The following is a 20,118-nucleotide window of genomic DNA, read 5'->3' on the forward strand; positions in this document are numbered from 1 at the left end:
GATTTCGTGCGAAAAAGCGCCGAAAAGCACCAAAAATTTTTTCGTAACCCGAAATAACCTTCGTAACCCGGAACAGTTTTTTTTAATGGATTTTTTTCGTAACCCGGAAATTTCGTAAGGCGGCGCATTCGTATCCCGGGGTACCACTGTATTTTGTATTATCTATGTATTTTATGATGTTTTTACTGCTGTAATCCCACTTCGATCCGACGGGAGAAGCGGGAGATGTAAATAAAATGTATTAATATTATTATTATATCCCAAGGTATATTGGAAAAGTTGTCTGTGGAGAAATACACTTTTTTACTTAGAAAACATTTTTCTATGTGAACAACACACTTTTCTTGCAACCCCCTCCAGTTTACACATGTCTTTGTGCAAAATTGTGTGTGGGGTGTGTGTGTGTGTGGAAAGAGTATGACACAGAAAGTGTGGGTTTTTAACATGAAAAACACCCTTTTCATGCAAAAAGTCGATAATTAGTTTTGTTCAGAATAACTTTCCCAAAACATTTTGGGGTGTGCAAATACTAGGTAAAGCTGTACAAAATGAGGAGAAAACAGCAGTAATTCTTCATCTTTGCACGCGAGGATGGAAAAGTCAAAATTTTACATCACTAGATTGGTATGGATGCACTGTGGAAGAGATTAGATATTGGATATACCTCTAAAACTGGAACGGACAACTGTTGGTGATTAAGGGGCTGCATTGTCTCCCCAGGGCACCTTGGAAGGCTGCACTCCATAATACATGGCTGAAAACATTTTAGCTTTTTTGTTTGTTTGTTTGTTTCCCTAGCCCTAGGACATGGTGGCAATTTTGCCATGTTTTTCACCACTGCTGGATCATTTAAGACTTTGGAAAGGCCTTGTTTTCAATAGGATGTGACATGGAAACTTCCAAGTCACTTCCTATTGGAAGAATCTCTGTGCTGGACCTAAAATAGCTCAGGGGTCTCCCTAGGTGCAACAAAATTACTCACATTCCCCAAGGGGGCATTTTGTTTGAAAATCATTTAAAAATAGTCCTGGGGGCCACATATAACTGACATGCTGCACTTGCTGCATCTTTGCTCTAAATTACCATCTGAAACTTGTGCAGGTATTCCTAAGTAAATCCAGTTATTCTGGAATTTACTCCTCTTTGAGTGACTGAATAAATTTTGGGTCTGAATATTTTCAGATGTCTTTGACAGTCAGGGTGAAGTAAAACTTTAGTAGTAAAACTACACTTGTCTTGTTTTGATCGAACCCAAATCTAGTATTTAGTTATACTAGTGATCCTGCCTTTCCTTCAGTGAACTCAAGATGGCATATATGGCTCTTCTCCCCATGGTATCTTCACAACAACCCAGTCAGGGAGGTTCAGCTGGATGAGAGAATGTGACAGTGGGTTTCATAGCTCTGTATGTGCCTCAAACTGGATCTCCCATGTCTCAATCCTGCAGTACAGTGTCATACATTGATTGGTGCTGAATTAGGATATGAAGAGATACACATTCAACCTCCCATATAGCCTTTAGTCTCACTGCATAATATTGGGCTGTTCATTATCTCTTAGCCTAAAGTACCATACATTTCATTGTTTTTGATTTTAATGATGACAAAGTGGATGAGAAGGAAAAGTCATATATGTTGGCTTTGAGCTACTGCAATAAAAATGAATTAATGTATTTTAAATAGGTGAAGAGTTTCAATACTGAAATGCAATATTGATAGCATGTATTTGAAAACTGTCTGCCAAAAAAGGGGGAATTGAACCATACTTGTTTACTCTTGTCAGGGTTTCTTTAGAAGAAGCATTCAGCAAAATATCCAGTACAAGAAGTGCCTGAAGAATAACAACTGCTCTATAATGAGAATGAACAGAAACAGATGTCAGCAGTGCCGATTCAAAAAATGTTTGTCGGTTGGGATGTCAAGAGACGGTATGTTTCTGTATTGAGCTGTGACCTTCTGAAAGGTGATTTTGTGCTTTTTATACCTAATTCAGAAGGAAGCCCTTGTAAACCCTGGTGTAGAGTAGAGGTCAGGGATGTGATCTATGAGCAGCTTTAAATCTTGCTTCATGAACTGATGAGGTGCACTAGTAACGGCTGTTCTTTCAGCACTCCTTTTTATGTGCATTGTGGGACTAATACAAGCTCATCTTTAGAAGGTTATGATAAGGAATATTGAAGTTATATATGTGAAGCCTAGTAATGATCCTGGCATTGATGAGGTAAAGAGTGGTCAAACTTCTGTATATCAGAGCTCCTGTGATGTAAAAGTGCCACAGGTGGAACTATGTGACATCTCTCTTCTCAGCAGCCTGCAGAGCTGCTAAGCACCACCATATGGGCTACAGTTCTCCTGATCATTCAGTTGCTGGTACAGAATGGAGAAGGAGAGATAGGAGAAGTATCTAGCTGTGTCCCCATGGCCAGACACAGACCAATGACAACATCTGCAGTGAACCTCCAGAAATCATAATGGATAATGTAATCTTTCTGGGTCTGGCTACAGGTACATAGGCAGATCCTTCTCTGTTCCCCAATCACACTTTCTACCTACCACTGAATCGCTGTGGGGGGAAGCTACAGCACCTAAAAGGTGAGTCCAGGGGAGGCTTTGGTCGTTGCGGCAGGAGGAAGACAATACAATTACCAAAAACTAAACATGCACTAGCATACGTTGGACTTAGGCCTGCATATATCACTAATAGGATGCTGGCCAGTAAGAATTGTCATGAAAATAAGCATCTTTTCAGGGAACATTGTAAATCATCAGCTAGCCAGCCTACCCTTCCTTGTGCCTTCTGGATGGGTTGGACAGTAATTTGCATCATCCCTAGCCAGCATAGCCAGTGACTGATGGTTGGAAAGTGATGGGAGGAGTTGTACAGGACATCTGCAGTATATCAGGTTGGAAAGGAGTTTGAATGACTTCTTAAGTCACTCTTGAGAGCTAAACACTTGGAAATCAGTCATGCAATTAGAGACTGTATACTCTTAGAGGTAATACAATTTTAGTCCTAACTGGAGTATGCGTATTGAAATAAGTAAGACTTGTTAGTCACTACCTATGTAAATCCATTTATCTCAAGTATATTCTAGTTAAGATTTAGGTCCAAAACACACTGCAGAAATAATCCAGTTTGAGACTGCTTTATTTTTCTTGGTTCAGTGCTAGGAAATTCTGGAAACAGGATTCCCTAACGCTGAGGCTTGGCAGTTAAAAAGGTCTTAAACTGGATTATTTCTGCAGGTTTTGGACCTCTGCTCTAGTGTCCAACATGCATCTGCCTCATTATCATCATAATTATCATCATAATTTTTCTCCCAGATTGCCTGGATATTTGTCTCTCCCAGGCCACCATGCGCATTGAAGTTTCATGATGTGAATAGCCATGGCTTCTGCTACATAGCACTGCTATGTCCAGTTCTCCTCCCTATTTCATTCTTGTTTTTCTGTTTGAGCATGCAAAGCCTTTCCTGGTTTGAATTCTTGTGTTAGTGGGAAGCAGAGAAGTTCATAGCAACAGCTCTGCTACCAGAAGTTGCAGAATTTGGGCCCCAAATGAGGAAATAGTTGCAAAAAATCCCAAGCCATCTTTGATACTTCTGTGGGACTGAAAAAGTCACATAAGGAATCTTTTCAAGCCCAGATAAATTCCTCTTCTCTAGCACAATGCACAACTTGAATCCTCTTCCTTCCAAACTTTCTCTCAAATTGCATTTGAAATTTTACAAATTTTAAAATCAATTTGTTGTTTGCCTTTGTAGTGATATATCTTTTGAGAGAAAATACTGTAAATCCCTTTGGTCTCACAGAACTACCTTCGTAGTCTTTCAGCCCTCATTTACAGACCTCCTGTCTAAAGCATATTTCTTGATTTAAATTATGATTTGAGGGAGAGAGGAAGAAAATCATTTATTTGTAATCCCATGTATTCCTCAGTTTGGCATAATAATATATAGCTGAAATTTCTTCTTCTTTTTCTTTTTCATAGCTGTTCGATTTGGCCGGATTCCTAAGCGTGAGAAACAGAGGATGCTGATTGAAATGCAAAGTGCCATGAAAACTATGATGAACACTCAATTCAGTGATCATTTGCCTAATGAAGCATTAAAAGATAGCCAAGAACCACTGTTACTGTTGCCTCAGGAAGAGCTAAACTCCAAAGTGCAGCGAGAAAAAGAGAATATCACTCGCTCCTCTTCTCCTTCCCTCGCTTTTCCACCTCTTCCTGCTCCCCCCTCTGACATTGCTAAGGAAGAAGTGATTGGTATGGTGACCAGGGCTCATAAAGATACCTTCATGTACAACCAGGAACAACCAGAAAATCCTCCCAGTGTTGTGCAGCCCCAGAATGGGGAGCTAATCAAGTACACAGAGCAATATAATTCTAGTGGTGAGCCTGATATAAGCAGCAGCCATAATAGTGGGAGTGACCAACATTTTAATGGACAGCACAAAGGTCAAAACAATGTGCATTATCCTAATGGGCATAACCTTTGCTTCACAAGCAGCAGCTCTGTCAACTTCACTCAAGGCTTTTTCCTTAAAGGTTGCAACAGGATGCCCGAAAATGGCTTTCCTCCAAATGAATCTGTGAATGCCTACTCCTGCAGCACTGGAGGCAGAATGCATCTGGTACTGTAACAGTTAATTCCTGTTGCTCAGTGGTAGCTTGGTTTTCTAAAGGACAGATTCAAAACTGTGACCTGAGCCAGAAATAATTGCACCTTAGGGCAATTGATTGAATAAAATAATAATAAAATAGCATGAATGTCAGGCGAGGGTGGGAGAGAGAGTGTGTACATTAGGTTTTGGGGTGTGAAAAGTTTGCTTAATGGAAGGTGAATCAACATTGAAGAAGAAGCAATTTCTGAGGTGCAAGACCCACAGCATTCAGGGAGCCAGGTGAAAAACAGGTCTAGGACTGTATTAGAAAATAACTATGAAGAAGAATAGTCCTCATCAAAATAATGTCCAGTAATAGGTACATTAAAAGTCGCATGCAATTGTATGCCAATATTTCTGAAGGCTTATTCTTAAACAGGATAATAGTTGCATTTATATATAATACTAAATGATAGGTAATGAGCTTAGGTGCTCCATCACTGAAACCCCAAGGAAAAAACTAGAAGCTTCTGTTTCAGATGAACCAGTTTAGTTGCCATCTAAACCCCAAACTGTCAATGGTTGGTTGAAATAAGGCAACTTCATAAAACATGGCTTGAAGACAGTTAATTTCAGTTTATCATATATAAGATTAAGTACAGTTTATCCTGGTCTGGAAGCCATGACAAGCTGCTGTTAATATAAAACAGAAGCAAAAACTTTCAAACTGACTGATCTTCAAAGTGCAGCAAGATAAACATCCCAAAGACTAGTCTTGAGATCATTCTCATAATTCTAAATTATAGTTCAGCATAGTGGTGGGAAACATGAGGTCCTGCAGATGTTGGTCTGCATCTTCCATCAACTGTATTCAGTGGGATTTGCACTCCCTACATATGGAGAGCCATATATTTCCTGAAACCTGGTTCAGTCAGATCAATCTGTCCTGAGAAGTATATATGCTGTTGCTGCAGAGGTGTGCTGTACATGTACTGCAGTGATGACAGCCTTTGAACATGTGCTTATGCATTATATTTCTTAGCCTGCACACTCACAGCAAAGTTAGTCCTTGCACAGTCATTCAGACGTTATCATGGTTGTGTGTGCCTGTGTCTTCTGTTTGAAACATGATCGCAGTTAACAAAACTAACGTGTGAAACTGACTTGGTGTGCTACAAGTCCCATCTCCACTTTTGAAGAAACGGCCATGGAATCAGGTGGCTAAAAGGAATTAACTGTTATCTAACAAAGTATGAATTGCTAGGGAAATTAGTGCCAGTAAAGCATGAGCAGCTGCTGTGTTTCAGATGAAATAATGGTAACCAGGTCCATGGTATTTCACTCAACACTTCAGTGTGCTTCTTAGAAATAATAATGATTAAAACAAAAACATTAGCGTCACTCCAAAAATTATATGCCTCAAAATCAATTACATTTTTTTAAAAAAGTGTTCAAATTTACATTTTACCAAATGAATTGAGCCTCAGTAAAAGCAAGATTTTAACGTTAATGAGGAATGGCACTAAAACAAGTTTCCTGTGATTATTGAGGGTGCTTCAGTGCACTTTTGGATAATGTTATGTGTGTCACATGTTTAATGTGCATTAAAAAGGAAGATAAATCAAATTTATACTAATACATGCAGCATTATGAAACATAATTTGAGCCTTACTTGTAAAAGGGACAACAAAATTTGTTTATTATATCCTGTCTTCCTTCCAAAAATGTAACTGGAGACAGCTCACGACAAGAGTAACTAAAACTAATAAAAGAGAGAGAGCTAAGTCCTACATTACTTTCTCATATGTTGTAAGGTCATACTTTTGTACAATGTGTGTGTTTGCGTGTATGTGTGTGCCTGCAAGTTGCCTATCAAGGCAACCCCCTGAATTCCATAAGGTTTTCTTAGGCAAGGAATACTCAGAGATATTTTTGCCAGTTTCATACTCTGAAATATAGCCTATAGCACCTGGTATTTGTTGGCTGTCTCCCATCCACATACTAACCAGAGCTGACCCTGCTTATTTTCCAAGATCAGACAGGGTTTGTTTAGAAATCTGTGTGCATTTCCTAAACTATTTGGTTTATAGCAGTTTTCTAACAGCTATTCCAAAGTTACAGTATATGTATAGGTTATGAGTAATAAATGCAACAGCTTTAAATAATTAAGATTAGCTTGAATTTCTTTCATATTTTTTAAAAATATTTTTAATTAGAGTCTAATGTATTAAGGTATGGTCTCCAGGTATGTTTAATCAGGAGTGATTGATTATTCATGTTTTAATTGTTTGCCTTGCCTGCATGAAGATTTTGAGACAGATAATTTAGCCAGTTTCTTTGCAATGTGATGCTAAAGACTATGTGTTCAATTATTTAGGTTTGCCCAATGAACAAGACTCCTTTTGTGGATCCAAATAAGTCTGGTCATGAAGTTTGGGAAGAGTTTTCCATGAGCTTTACACCAGCAGTGAAGGAAGTGGTGGAGTTTGCCAAGCGTGTTCCAGGTTTCCGAGACCTTTCCCAGCACGATCAAGTGAATCTTCTAAAGGCTGGAACCTTTGAGGTAAATATCTTGTATGCACTACACATCTGTATTACCAAATGCTCTGTATAATACAACATCCACCACGATACTAGATACAACTTGTACTTACATTGTTTGAGCAATTTTCTCCTCTCTAATACCCTAGTCATTTATAACTGATGAAATAAATGGAGCTCATATTGGTGATTTCATCCATTACTTACTGCATTTGTATGGGTGGTATTGCAAAAGTTATATCTGCAGAAATTCACTTCCATAATGAATTTTGTGTCAGGAATTTTGCTTAGGTATTTTACATTGTTATACAGAATGGCAGCACTGAAATGAGAGTCGGCGTCTACCTTAATCAAAAGCTGTAATTGCCCACCAACTCCCTTCACCAGTCTTTCCTTTGGAGAAGGGTCAAGGGGAAGAACATAAACTGTTGCACGCGTGCCCCTTCCTAAAACCACCCTAGTCCAACAGTCCTTCATTACATTCAGCCTTTCCTGAATGGAAGGGCTGGCAAGTGGCCAGGAACATGTGCTATGGGATCCTGTTCCTTACAAACCCCTGGTGACTTTAGACCATGTCAGCTAATGCTGTGCCCCACCCCTGCCCTTTCTATGGGAATGGCTAGGTAGGAAGAAGGAATGTACTTTGGGACATTGTTGCCTAAAATTTGCCTGGATGTTTTTCAGCAAATGTGGCCAATGCTTACTCCCTCCTTGGACACATGGGACATGAACATGTGCTCTGGTTTAGCTTGTGGCCAGAGAACTTTATGTAACTGTTTAGATGATCCCTACCTAATTCTCCAGCTTTAAAGCTGGGAAAAAGACTAGTCTGCTTAGAATGCTTTCCAGTGCTCAGCACCACAGTTGCCTTGCTCAGTGAATTTATTGAAGACTTATGGGGGAGCATTTGTCAGATCTTCATTCCACGGACTGGACCTCACTCCCGCACACCACTGCCCACTTGATACATTAGAAATTAAGCATTGGCTGGTAACACATCACACTACAGTAATGATTAGGCAGAAGTCCTAAACACTCTTAGCAAACGATAAGTCTCATGTGATACGTTGCAGAAATAAAAATGCATAGGACCATGCTGTTAGTTTTTTTAGGATGGCCTTTCCTCTAGAACAAATGTGGGTAGAATATGGAGCATGATCTTTTAAGTGATTTGTAATAGTTCAGCTAGGTTGCATAACTCCTGTTTGCTGAGCAGCAACAAAACTCTAAATGAGTTAATTTGTCCATTAGTAAATTACATATACTGCACCAGCGTTACCTGGATAGAAAACGAGACTTCTGTGCTTAGGAGAGCTGACAAACATATTCATAAAAAGTTCTGCATCTTGGCTCATAGCTGCAGTATAAAATATGTGTATTTTGGTTGCATTTAACCAGATCCTTATATAGCTGCCTTGGTGTTAGAAATCTGTGTTAAATTCCCAAACTATGTTAAAAGATATGTAGAGAGATCTTTTAGCACCTTTGGAACTAACTGCAATAAAGAAATTGGCAGTGTGAGCTTTCGTAGACTTCAGTCTATAGGTACTTAAGTCTACAAAAGCTCATACTGCCAATTTCTTTCAGTTAGTCTCAAAAGATGCTACAAGATCTCTCTTATGTACTGATTCTACAGACTAACATAGCTATATCTTTGAATTCTATGTTAAAAGGTATACATTACCTGTACAGATTAACATAAAACATTTTGGACTTAGTCCAAAACACACTTTAATATCTATTGTGCCATTCATCAAGTTGTGCCCCCAGCACCTCTCTCTTTTTTAAAAAATATGGGCTGGTTAGTGGCATCAAGAGTTCTGTACAGAAAAAGTATATCTGACAATAAATTGCTGGTGAAAGTCTCAGTGACCGAGCGATAGGGAGATGCCCCTGAGGCCTGACAGAAGGCATAAAGTTTCCTGTGTTTAGCTGCTGGCAGTCATTTTAACATCTTTACTATCCTGGATAGCCATTTTGAACTCTCTCCATCCTTTTTGGCATTTGAATATCCTTGTACTTTTGCATCATATCTAATTTGCCTCTGCAGCTCCACTTGACATCTTTAGTATCATAGCTCTAATTCCTAAATAAGAACTCTATAATAAAAAAGTTTACTATCAATTGGAGAACTGTTACAGAGCAGTTGCCTTAATGCTGTTTGACCCAACAACATTCTATTTGGGGTGAATAGAGAAATCTATTAGTGATGCCTATATTATTTCTCAGAAGTGAACAATCAGCCATCTGTCAAGTCAGTCACATGGACCCTATTTTAATACAGATGAACCAGAGATGAAATCTGAAGTGGAAGCTATAGTGCCTATTAGAGCTACTATAATGGACAAATTTCTAGACTTTGTTTTTGTTCAGTCAGTCTCCTTTAGTAACTGATCAGATAAATAGAGAGTGAATGTTCCAACTCAGCCAAATTTGAGGTGATCCTGTAAGACAGATTGTTTCTAGTATGCCACTCCAAATCTTAGGTATTAATTGTTTCTAAACTGAGGGAATCAGCAAGAGACTGCATACCCACAAAGGAGCCTCTGTACATGGTGCCAGCATGTCTCTGGAGTCAAAAACATCTAGGGAAGACACTGCCCTTCCTGTAGCATTCAGTGAATAAGCTTCTGTCCTTCAAGGTAAAAAAGGAGACAGCATCACTCAAAGGTTGTATTCTTTGGTGAGGGAAGAGCTCACTCCTTTGCAATGCTTTCATGACTTCCTCGTCTAGTGTTTTGGCACCTACAAATGGTGATATGACACCAAAGAACCTAACCAAGAAACAGCAGGCTGATCATGTGAAAAAGCTTCTGGTTTACTTACTAGAGTGTCATCTACACCAGGGGTCGGTAACTATCAAGAGATAGTGGGCCACACTGGCACTCAAATGGAACCTGAAAGGACCCTAAACACCCCCCCACACACACACACACACATCACCTCATATACCACTCAAAAGTTTCCTAGGGGATGTAGGGTGAAATTATGCCATGTTTGGCCCTCTCTGGACCATTTTTTTTCAACAGGCATTAATCTGGAAGTCAACTTTTTCTTGTTATAAAAAGGTCTCTTACTGGTTTAAAAAGCCTTTCCTGGGGATAATAAAATATGGCAAAACTCCCCTCACATGCCTAGGATAGGGTGTGGGAATTTTTGAGGCAATAATTTTTTTTTTAAAATTGGGCCATAGGATCACCAAAAATTGCCTTGGGGACTACATGTGGCATGCAGGTCACACTTTCCTCACATCTGAACTGTTGTGTTCGTAGTGGCTTGGGTGTCTGTTTTATGGACTGAGGTTCCTTTGATTTTTTTTAATCTTGATTTTAGAAGCTTATATAGAACCTTGATCAAGTTACATAAGTCTTATTCCTTTAGGGCAGATACCACACAAGATTCTCTTTTACATCTCAAGTAATTGTTATAGTTGGAGTAGCAAGAAGTGGTTTAAGCACTGGTGCATGCACATGTCTTCCAGAGTTCATTTGGATATATGTAGTTCCTTTCAAGGATTTTCAGCTTGAGAAGGATGCTTTTTAACAAAAACTAAGGAAAAGAAAAAGGCAACTTATAAAAAGAAGAGACAGCTAGGCATTCAGTTAGTTAACTAACTCTTGAAATACAGCAGGTGGATTTGTCAGGACCATATTGTAAACAGGCCTGATCAAATGACATGGATGTGACCACTATGTGGAGCTGTAGTGGAACTTATTACAGTACCAGTGGCTGTTATATGTGTCTGCAATTTTGAAACAGTGCATCCTGGAATGGTGATGCAACTGTCAATTTTCAACTTTCACTGAGTCAGTGTGAGATGGTTGGTGTTAGAGTACTGCCTCTGAGGTGTCTGTTATGGTCAGTTGGTTGGTAAAGTAATTAGTTGATGAGTATCCAAGATGGATGTCTTATACTCTGTGTAATCATTGTAAATAGTTATGTAACAAAGATTAAAGAGCCCTCATTTGAGAGAAACCTTGCTGTACTGAGATTCATTCCTGTGTGAGAGGAAATTTGCCACGCAACTCAGTTCTTCTCAGACCTTCTTCTGGTCGTCTTGTCCACGTAGGTAAACTATGCTTCTGGTTGCTTTGACAAGGGTTATGAACCCAGCACACACCTTCCTGACAGGATTGGCCACAGACAGCTAGGCATTCAACCAGCAGTTCAATTAGTTAACTAACTCTTGGAAGACAGCAGGTGGATTGCCCAGAGGCCATGGCGGAAAGGATACCTTCATACCTCCTGTCTCCTCAGAGTCCTCCTCAAAGGGTGAAGTAGGCAATACAGAAGTTCCAACAGGGATATAATGACTTGGAGCTTGAAGTACTGTACAAAGAATGAGGTGCATAATTATGGGCTTGCAACTAGACAAGGAAAACTTGAAGCAGTGAATACGGTCTTCAAAGACCAAAATCAGCAACTTCAGAGCTCCGTTCCACATCAATCAATTACACAGAATTCATTGCAGATGATGAGGGGCATCTGTTTCCTTCAAAGACTAAACAGCAACAGAGGCACCCCCATCGCTTTACCAAGTAATCCAAGAAAACACCATCATCTTCGGTGGAATCATTTTGAAGCTGCTTGCTTGGGCTGCAGCAAGCTCAAATGGCCACAAGCTGGTTAAAGAGTCTTAACTTGCGTATCATCAAGCTGCTTGATGCAGTCTGAGTAACAGTGAACTGCATACAAAGGAAGTAGAATCAGCTTAGGCTTGTGAGCTCACGGAAATCTGTTCAGGTCTTCTCTCTGGTCTGACATACACAAAGTGGGGAAAGACACTGAAACCGGATTTCCCTCTCTGTCCCACCTTGCTCAGTGTTTTGTTTGCCTTGGTTAGAATCAGCTAAGGCTAGTGAGCATTCTGAACCTTTTTTTGAAAAACAGCTTGCTGTTGCTTATTCCTTATCAAGAGCTTGCTGAAACCTAAGCAAGCGGTTCCATTGCACTTTTTTAAAGCACTTTGTCATTACTTAAGCCTTATTTTTTCATTATTTTTATTGAAGTTTATTACATACATACATTAAAAAGTAAGCCATATCTATTAACGTATACAGTACATATACATTTGTTCTTGCTTTTAACAGCCAAAAGAAAAGAGTTATCCTACGACACTTGACTTCCACTCAGTTCTACTTGTATTGACAGTAAATAAAAGTAATTTCAACAATTCCCTTTTAGTGTATTTTTCAACTTTAGCAATTAATATCTTATTGATTGCTGTTATCAAGCATTTAGATACATTTGGCATGTTATGACCATTTGTTTTTACAGTAGCTTTCTATGATTTCTCAATCTATATTGAATGGTCTGTTTGAATTTTTCTCTGTCATATTTGTTAATTTGTCCAATTCTATGTTATCTAAACTTTTTAATAACCACTCATCCATTGTAGGCAGATCCTTAGCTTTCCATTTCTGTGCTACACATGTCCTAGCTGACATGATCATATATAATATTGTTTTGCAATGGCGAAAAAAAGAGAAATATAAATCTTGATAGTATTTTTCTAATTTTTATTCCTTCAGAGAATTATATCATTCGAGAGATATCAAAAAATGTTATACCTGTCTGATCACAGTCACATTTCTCAGCACTGGAAATGACAGTCCCAGGTGCTTTAGCACCAAAATCCTGCCATTTCACACATTCCTCCGGGGGATAGCTACTGGTAAAGACTACAGCTTCTGCAACAGCTTTGACTCAGTTTTCTTCAGTGCCTTGAATTTACATTGGTCTTCTACAGTACAGCAGGCCAGAGTGTTAGTGTTACACTCTGGATGAGGGAAATCACATGTATTATTCAGCTCCACAATTTCCATCACCATTTACTTTGTACCTGACACCTGTTGTGTTTGTCTCCTCCCACCTGTTGTGTTAGGTGCCATATGCTGTTAGTACTACACATGCTGAAATCATTTAACCTGATGGTTACCATTCATGCCACACTTCTGTTAGACTTGGTAAAATAATCTTGGACAAATCCTTGTTTGGTATCTCATGTGCCCAGAAGGCTAGAAAGTTTCTACAAAGTGAAGCAGGAAGAAGCCAACTCTGTTTATCCACTGTGCCCCAAATTCAATAATAGGTGAAGCCTCCCAATGAAAATGTTGTAGGATATCATATTCTGCACTTCCAAATAGGGATGATTGTTATCTAGATTTCTTGACCAAGCCTCAGAATGGCAAATTATCAAACCTGTATGGCAGGCTACACATCAGTTCCTTTGGGAGAATATGCTGTTATCTGTCCCCCATTTCCCACAAGATGAAACAACATAGCAATTTTGCTCCAGCAGGAAGCTCACAGACTGGCAACATAGTAATTCAAACCTGCACATCACAGCTCTGATTGTAGTGTTAAATTGATGTCTGACTCTATAACAGTAAGACAATAGTATTGTTAGAAAGTATAAGGTAAAAGTCTAAAGGACTTCCCATTTGAAAGAGAAGGCCTAGTTAATTCCAAGATGGATGAAGCAGTGGACCATTTGTTTAAAATGTCTGCCAAAGTGAAAATGATGGGATTTCCTGCCATATAGTTCACAGAAGCTTTGCTGGAAAGAAAGCTTCTTACTCTTACCCCTTCATCCCTCAAAACAGTTCTTTTTTTGTCAAGCCAATCCAGATACTGCTCTTTGTCCTTAAAAAAAAACCTCATCTCAAGTCCAAAAAGTATTTTTGACTTGCACCAGATTATCCCTAATCAGTCCACAGTCCTGTACCCCGATGTGCTATCTTTTCAGCCTATTCAGTTATATGCAAGTTTAGCACTTGCCCCAACATCTCCAGCAATGCCTGGGCTTAACAGTTGCCCATGTTATAGATATATTTGCTTCAAGAGCCAACTACAAGTGTGCCAGATACTGTAAGTAGATCAGAGGTTGGCAAAGCTTCCCTGCAGGACACTTTCTTTGATGCCTGTGGTTTACATTTCCCCCTCTGATCCAGCTGATCACTATCCAAAAAGCAGAAGTGGATTTTGTTTTGATAGCCCCTTGATGGCCAGATCAAGCATCACCTATTGTAACAGGAAAACATGTGCTTCACTGCAGCATCAACATATTTATAGGGGAGCTGCAACTGTGTCAACATCATTTTCCATTTACTTTCCCCTTAGTGTGGTTTGTAAAGTAGTCACCTGGAGCAATCCATGTAGTTTTACTAGATGCTACGAGTTGGATACTTACACCTCATCCAAAGCAGAGTGTGATAAGCTGATGTTGCAACATGGATTTCTAGTCTCATTCAGCCATTGGATTGTATTTTAGCCCTCTCTAAATGAGTACTGAGTTTGGGTTCAACCTGTTTCTACATGGTTTATTCCCATGATCTGAGGTAGAGACATTGGTTACTCATCATGAAGTCCCATTCTAGACAGCAGAAAAGAAAACATACAGATACAGTCGAAAGGAGGCTGGTGGCTGACTACTGTTCAGTGTCAGATTCATAGGCCTGGTGTTTTATTCTTTTACCAATGCACACCTTGTAAATATCTTGTGTTTTTTGCAGTAGGTTTCTGTTTGCTTCTGTCTTCTGAGTCTCAACTACATTCTTCTCTGAGCTTGGCTATGGGAGGTCCTGGGTCCAGTGGTGTAGTGTCTTAAATATTGCATGCTTTGGGCAGAAGCAGCAACACGTTCCTAGATGTCTACTCAGTGGTCGACAATAGATTTAAATGGGGTGGATAGGGGAATCGGCATCTCCTTTTCCCCAAATGTTACTTATGAGTAGTTCCTTCATATTCTGTTTGCACCTGTTTTAGAGCATTGTCAAACATTCCTTATAAACAAACCAATAATATAAATGTAACCCAGTTCTTTGAACCACTAAAGGGAAGTGTCATAGCTTGGAAACATAATTTTTAAAACTACAACCTTCAAAATCTCTCATGCTGGCTGGGATGTTCTGGTAATTGTAATTTGTGAACTACTAATGCTACTTCTTCCTCTTTCTAGGCTCTGGGCTTCCCATTGCAGTTACATGTTTCTGTGTGAAACTCCCTAGGATGGATTTTAAATCACCACTTTGCTAATGTCAGGGTCAAGGACAGCAAATATTTTTCTTTTCCCTTAGAGTAATTGAACCAGCTGTCAAACTAGTAGTACAGTATAAGCTTTTAAGACACAATCAGTATACAAAATTACACATTATTTCTCTAGTTTTATAGAAATCTTACTGGTTTTTGTTAATTTGCTCTCTTCTCTTGACTAGGTTTTAATGGTTCGGTTTGCATCTTTGTTTGATGCAAAGGATCGTACTGTCACCTTTCTTAGTGGAAAGAAATACAGTTTGGATGATCTGCGTTCAATGGGGGCTGGTGATCTGCTCAACTCCATGTTTGAGTTTAGTGAGAAGCTAAATGCCCTGAACCTTAGTGATGAAGAAATGAGCTTGTTTACTGCGGTGGTCCTTGTGTCTGCTGGTAAGAAAATAAAGTTTTGCTTGTACCCAAAAGCAAAATGCCCTTGCCTCTCAAAAAGAACTTGTCTGAATTAAAATCATATACACACCACCACCTTTTGTGGAAAATACCAGAAATCTAACTAAAGGGTTTGGAGAGAAGGTTTTTTTTTTGTTTTTTTGTTTTGCTTTTTAACTTGAAATTCTTCAGACATTGCAATTTACACTGTGTCTTAGAATACATTGTGTATTTTAAAAACTGTTTTATTATTGTTGATGACATCCATTCCTTCTATGCAAGTAGTTCCTTCATATGCTATTTAGGCCTGTTTTAGAGCATTGTCAAGCATTCCTTATAAACAAACCAATAATATAAATGTCACCAGGTTCCTTCAGCCACTAAAGGGAAGCTTGTCAGTTGCTGATTACCTACACAATTTTGGAACTCCTTTCTACATTATATTAGGAAACAGAATTAGCTAACACTGTCTTTTCAATCAGTTTTAGCAACTGCTGTGAGTTGCCAGCCTTTAAGTGATAATTTACTTTTTTTTTTGGCCTGTTCTGTTGTAGAAATTATTTTTGTCTCACCCCCCACCACATACATCATGTCTAATTGTTATTGATTATAATAAACTGCATTGAGAATTTTTGGGAAAGGAGTATATAACATAAAAATATGCCCAGTGAACCTTAAAAGTTGTTCACATTTCTGCATTCTTATTTGGTACTATAGTCAATGAAGTAGCAGCTTTGTATGTCAGGCAGCCTGACCTATAACAGTTCACTTTAGTTGCTGCAGTACTAGTTTGCACATTAGGAGCTAAAATTACACCATATACTTTATAAGTTAAATAATAATAATGTATTACTATTATTATTATTATTATTATTAAATAGATAGATCCCTTTCCTGTTTTCCTCTTGTCAGCAAGGCACAGGACTGCTTGGACTTCTAAATGGTGCACAGAATACCTCTCTTTTTTTACATGACTCCCTACAGAAATTCACCCCCTATATATATGTTTTCTTGTTGATAAAAAAAATTTGGGAAAGCCCACAACTGAATTATTGGCTCAATGACCAGATATTTCCTTCTCCAGAAAAGAGTATAATTTTGTTCATACTAGGATTATTATTTTTTATTACATTTGAGTGCCAGAGTGCTTTGCTGAATAGTACTTAGCTAAGAACATAAGCATATAAAAACTTGAACGTGCCTCAACTTGTATTTTTCTTTTGCTATATTTCCAGTTTCAAGTTTCATCTGCTAACACACATAATTTGATTAACAACCAAATTTGATCATTGCAATCTGAGACGTATTAAGATAATAACAGTCTTCTTTGTACTTGTCTGTCTTTTGTTGTTTAGAACGATCAGGAATAGAAAATGTCAACTCGGTGGAGGTGCTGCAAGAAACTCTAATCCGTGCACTCAGGAACTTAATCACAAAAAACCATCCAAATGAAGCCTCTACATTTACAAAATTACTTTTAAAACTGCCGGACTTACGCTCCTTAAATAACATGCACTCTGAGGAACTTCTAGCCTTTAAAGTTCACCCTTAGGTTTTTACCTCTTATTTATATAATGGACTTGCTTAGTGTTAATTAACTGTGTGTATTTTGTGCTAAAATGTTTATTTATGTTTGTATGTAACTCTTGTGGAGAAGGACAGTTTGCTGACTGTGTCATGGGTAGGTGTTCTGCTGTCATGCAATAACGCTTCAGATTCAACACTTTTCCACAAATGGCAACATGGCAACAGATTTCTTCATGAATATACTGAACAGCCCCCTTTGCACTAAAGCTGAAGATATTCATAATTGTATGGATATTGACTGTTAAGATCTGTGCCCCTACAACAAAAAATTAGGTTTTTTTCTGCTCTTAACAAGAATGCATAATGTCCACATGGTAGAAAACAGAACTTCAGGTAAATGACACTACAGTGACTTAAGAAAGATTTAATTGGTCTGTGTCCACCTTTTGAGCATCACATCTTGCTTGGATAGGAAGCTCTGAACCTCTGCGCATGGTTTCACTGGTCTTAATCAAAGAGGCTTCGTGGGATATCCTGGTGTGTTCCAGTTCGCTTGCTCTATACAAGCACACACAGATATGAACAGAAATGATGATTCTATAAAATAATTTTGTATGTACATATTTGTGTTTATGTATATAGTTCTAAATGTATGATGCGCTATAACTTCTTCACAATATTTTCAACTGTAAAGAAGTTAACCAAACAAAAGGTAACCCATTCTAACAACCAAATAATGCATTTGGTGGCATACTGTTTGGGACAAATGTCTTCAGAGTTCAGATTGTTCAGAGAATTCTAGGTTAAAGCTGTTGTGCTGATTTAGTTAGTATAAAAACTACTAGAGCATCAGACGTTAAATGGGAAGCCTGTCAAATCAAACAGTTAAATGAAAGAAAGATACTAGACTGGAATTATTTTTTTTTAAATTATTGCACATATGATTGTTATGCGCTAATAAGCACTTAAATGCTACTGGACACTTTAGTTTGAAAGGAAACTTTAATCAGTGCAGTTCTCTTGGAGAATGTCAAGAAGACTGTATCAATATCTGTATTGCATATTTGTGTGTGTTCTGTGAATCATATAATTTACACTATACCTATATGCTGCTTGAAACTTGGAAACAAAACTGTGAGACACACAGCCAATGCCTCTTAATCTTTGTTTGGGGCTGGGGTCGGGGAAGCAGTTTCCAAATATGTTTTGTTAGTGCAGCAAAGCATTATTCAGATTGTTTTGCTGCACACAACAAAGGTTCGCTACACTGATAATATATTTTTCTATATATTTTATGCTCTCTCTTTTTTAAATGCCACTTTTAAATTCCCAAATATGATCTGAATTGTACTGTTTGGTAATCTCAAAAGAACATATTCATATAATACCAACAATAGAAAACACATGCACAATGGCACTTAAAATAAGCCAGAGTATTATAGCTGTCCATAATGTTTTATTGTATGAAATTGAAAAATGCTCAGGGATGGATCCAGATTCAGTTATATTTGAGCAGAACAAGTGAAGTCAACAGGAGTTACTTATAACTAACTTGATTCCAGTGCTTCAAATAAAACTATCTAGATGCAGCCCTCTGTTAATTTTCTCTCAACTGAAGCAAAAGACTGAATCTTCTATTTACAGCCTTGGTATTTTGGTGATTGTTGATTCTTTCTTTTTTCTCTCTTGCTAAAGGTACATTTCCATTAAGTTTATGTGAAGAACTAAAATGTCCCGAGTTTAGCAGCTAGGCATTTTATATTCATTTTAAAGAGATTCTATACCAACATCCAGCAGTCAAAGGAAATGTATCACTACTATTTCCATGAATGGATCCCCCTCCCAATTCCAGTTTCAGGTGAACAATTGCTTGGTAGTGAAGCTTTAGCTTTTGAAAAATGCTCACTTGGTAGGATACAGAATAAATGAAAATATTTTTATTACTGAAAGACAGGTAAACATTTCAAATCTACTTCTTAAAAATCAAAAAAGAATGTTAGTGTTGATTCTAGGCTTCTTATAGAAGCCTCTATCCTAAATATACAATATCTTAACATTTATTATTAAGCCTGTAGAGAAGTATGACCAGTACTGTGTAAAGTATTGCTTATTTTTCAAAAAATAATAGTTCCATATATATGCATATAGAAAGAAAATTATATTGTATAGTATATATTCATGCAATTTCAGGTTAAATAAGTTCCTGCATGTTGCAGAAAATTTCCCTTTTTAAATTAAAAATAAATAAATTCTAGATCCAGATTTGACTTAATTTTTAGAACAACCTTTCTGTTTAAATCTTGACAGCCCATTATTGTTGTTATGTTGGCAGCATTAGAATTGCAGCAGCCCTACTCCTTCCTACACTGATGAGGTACTACAAAGAGCCATAAAGCCAAGTCTCTTTTTCATGCTAGGATCAACCTTTAGAAAATAAATAACGCTGCTGTGGAGAAGAAATGTACCATGGGCTCTTCCCAGGCATTGCACATTACGTTGGAAAGAGATGTTTTCCTGTGGTCCTAACTGCCAGTTAACACACAAGATCAAGCCTTGGTGAATTCTATCTCAAGAAGCCATTTGTCATGAGCTCTGCTTTACTGTGTTGCTGGTTATACACTTGTTAAAAATACTGACATATTTCATACCAAATTTTTGGGCACTGTTGATGGGGACGTTGCTGAGAGATTATGAAAATGTACTGTATGAAAGTAAACAAGACTGGTTTTTTTTTACTCTGGTTTTACATGTTTTAAAATATTAAACATGGGCATTATGCTGGCGAAGGACACTGCCTGTTTGTTTTTTCTTCTGCAAAACTAAAACTGGAATGATTTTTACACAAAGTAGAGGAATGTAAAAATAGCAATCTGTGTTGGCTCTTGGAAGGGTCCCATGCACACTTTTTCATTTATTTATGGAGAATGTCAAGGAGATATTTGTGTGTGTTCTGTGAATCATATAATTTACACCTATATGCTGCTTGAAACTGGGCATAAAAGGGTGCAGGGGCAAGAGCCAG

General features: G+C 38.1%; 1 protein-coding gene across 1 annotated transcript in view; it reads left to right on the forward strand.

The window, feature by feature from the left end:
* NR1D2 (nuclear receptor subfamily 1 group D member 2) overlaps nucleotides 1-19,885 on the forward strand; it is a 33,822-nt gene extending 13,937 nt beyond the window's left edge. The window contains exons 4-8 of the mRNA XM_042475277.1: nucleotides 1,783-1,927; nucleotides 3,991-4,634; nucleotides 6,982-7,167; nucleotides 15,362-15,572; nucleotides 16,925-19,885. Of these exons, the coding sequence (XP_042331211.1) occupies nucleotides 1,783-1,927; nucleotides 3,991-4,634; nucleotides 6,982-7,167; nucleotides 15,362-15,572; nucleotides 16,925-17,121 (1,383 nt within the window). The 3' untranslated portion in view covers nucleotides 17,122-19,885. The remainder of the gene's footprint in view (nucleotides 1-1,782; nucleotides 1,928-3,990; nucleotides 4,635-6,981; nucleotides 7,168-15,361; nucleotides 15,573-16,924) is intronic.
* The last annotated feature ends 233 nt before the right edge of the window (nucleotides 19,886-20,118 follow it).

Source organism: Sceloporus undulatus, chromosome 6 (assembly GCF_019175285.1).
Source record: "Sceloporus undulatus isolate JIND9_A2432 ecotype Alabama chromosome 6, SceUnd_v1.1, whole genome shotgun sequence".
NCBI classification, from domain to species: domain Eukaryota; kingdom Metazoa; phylum Chordata; class Lepidosauria; order Squamata; family Phrynosomatidae; genus Sceloporus; species Sceloporus undulatus.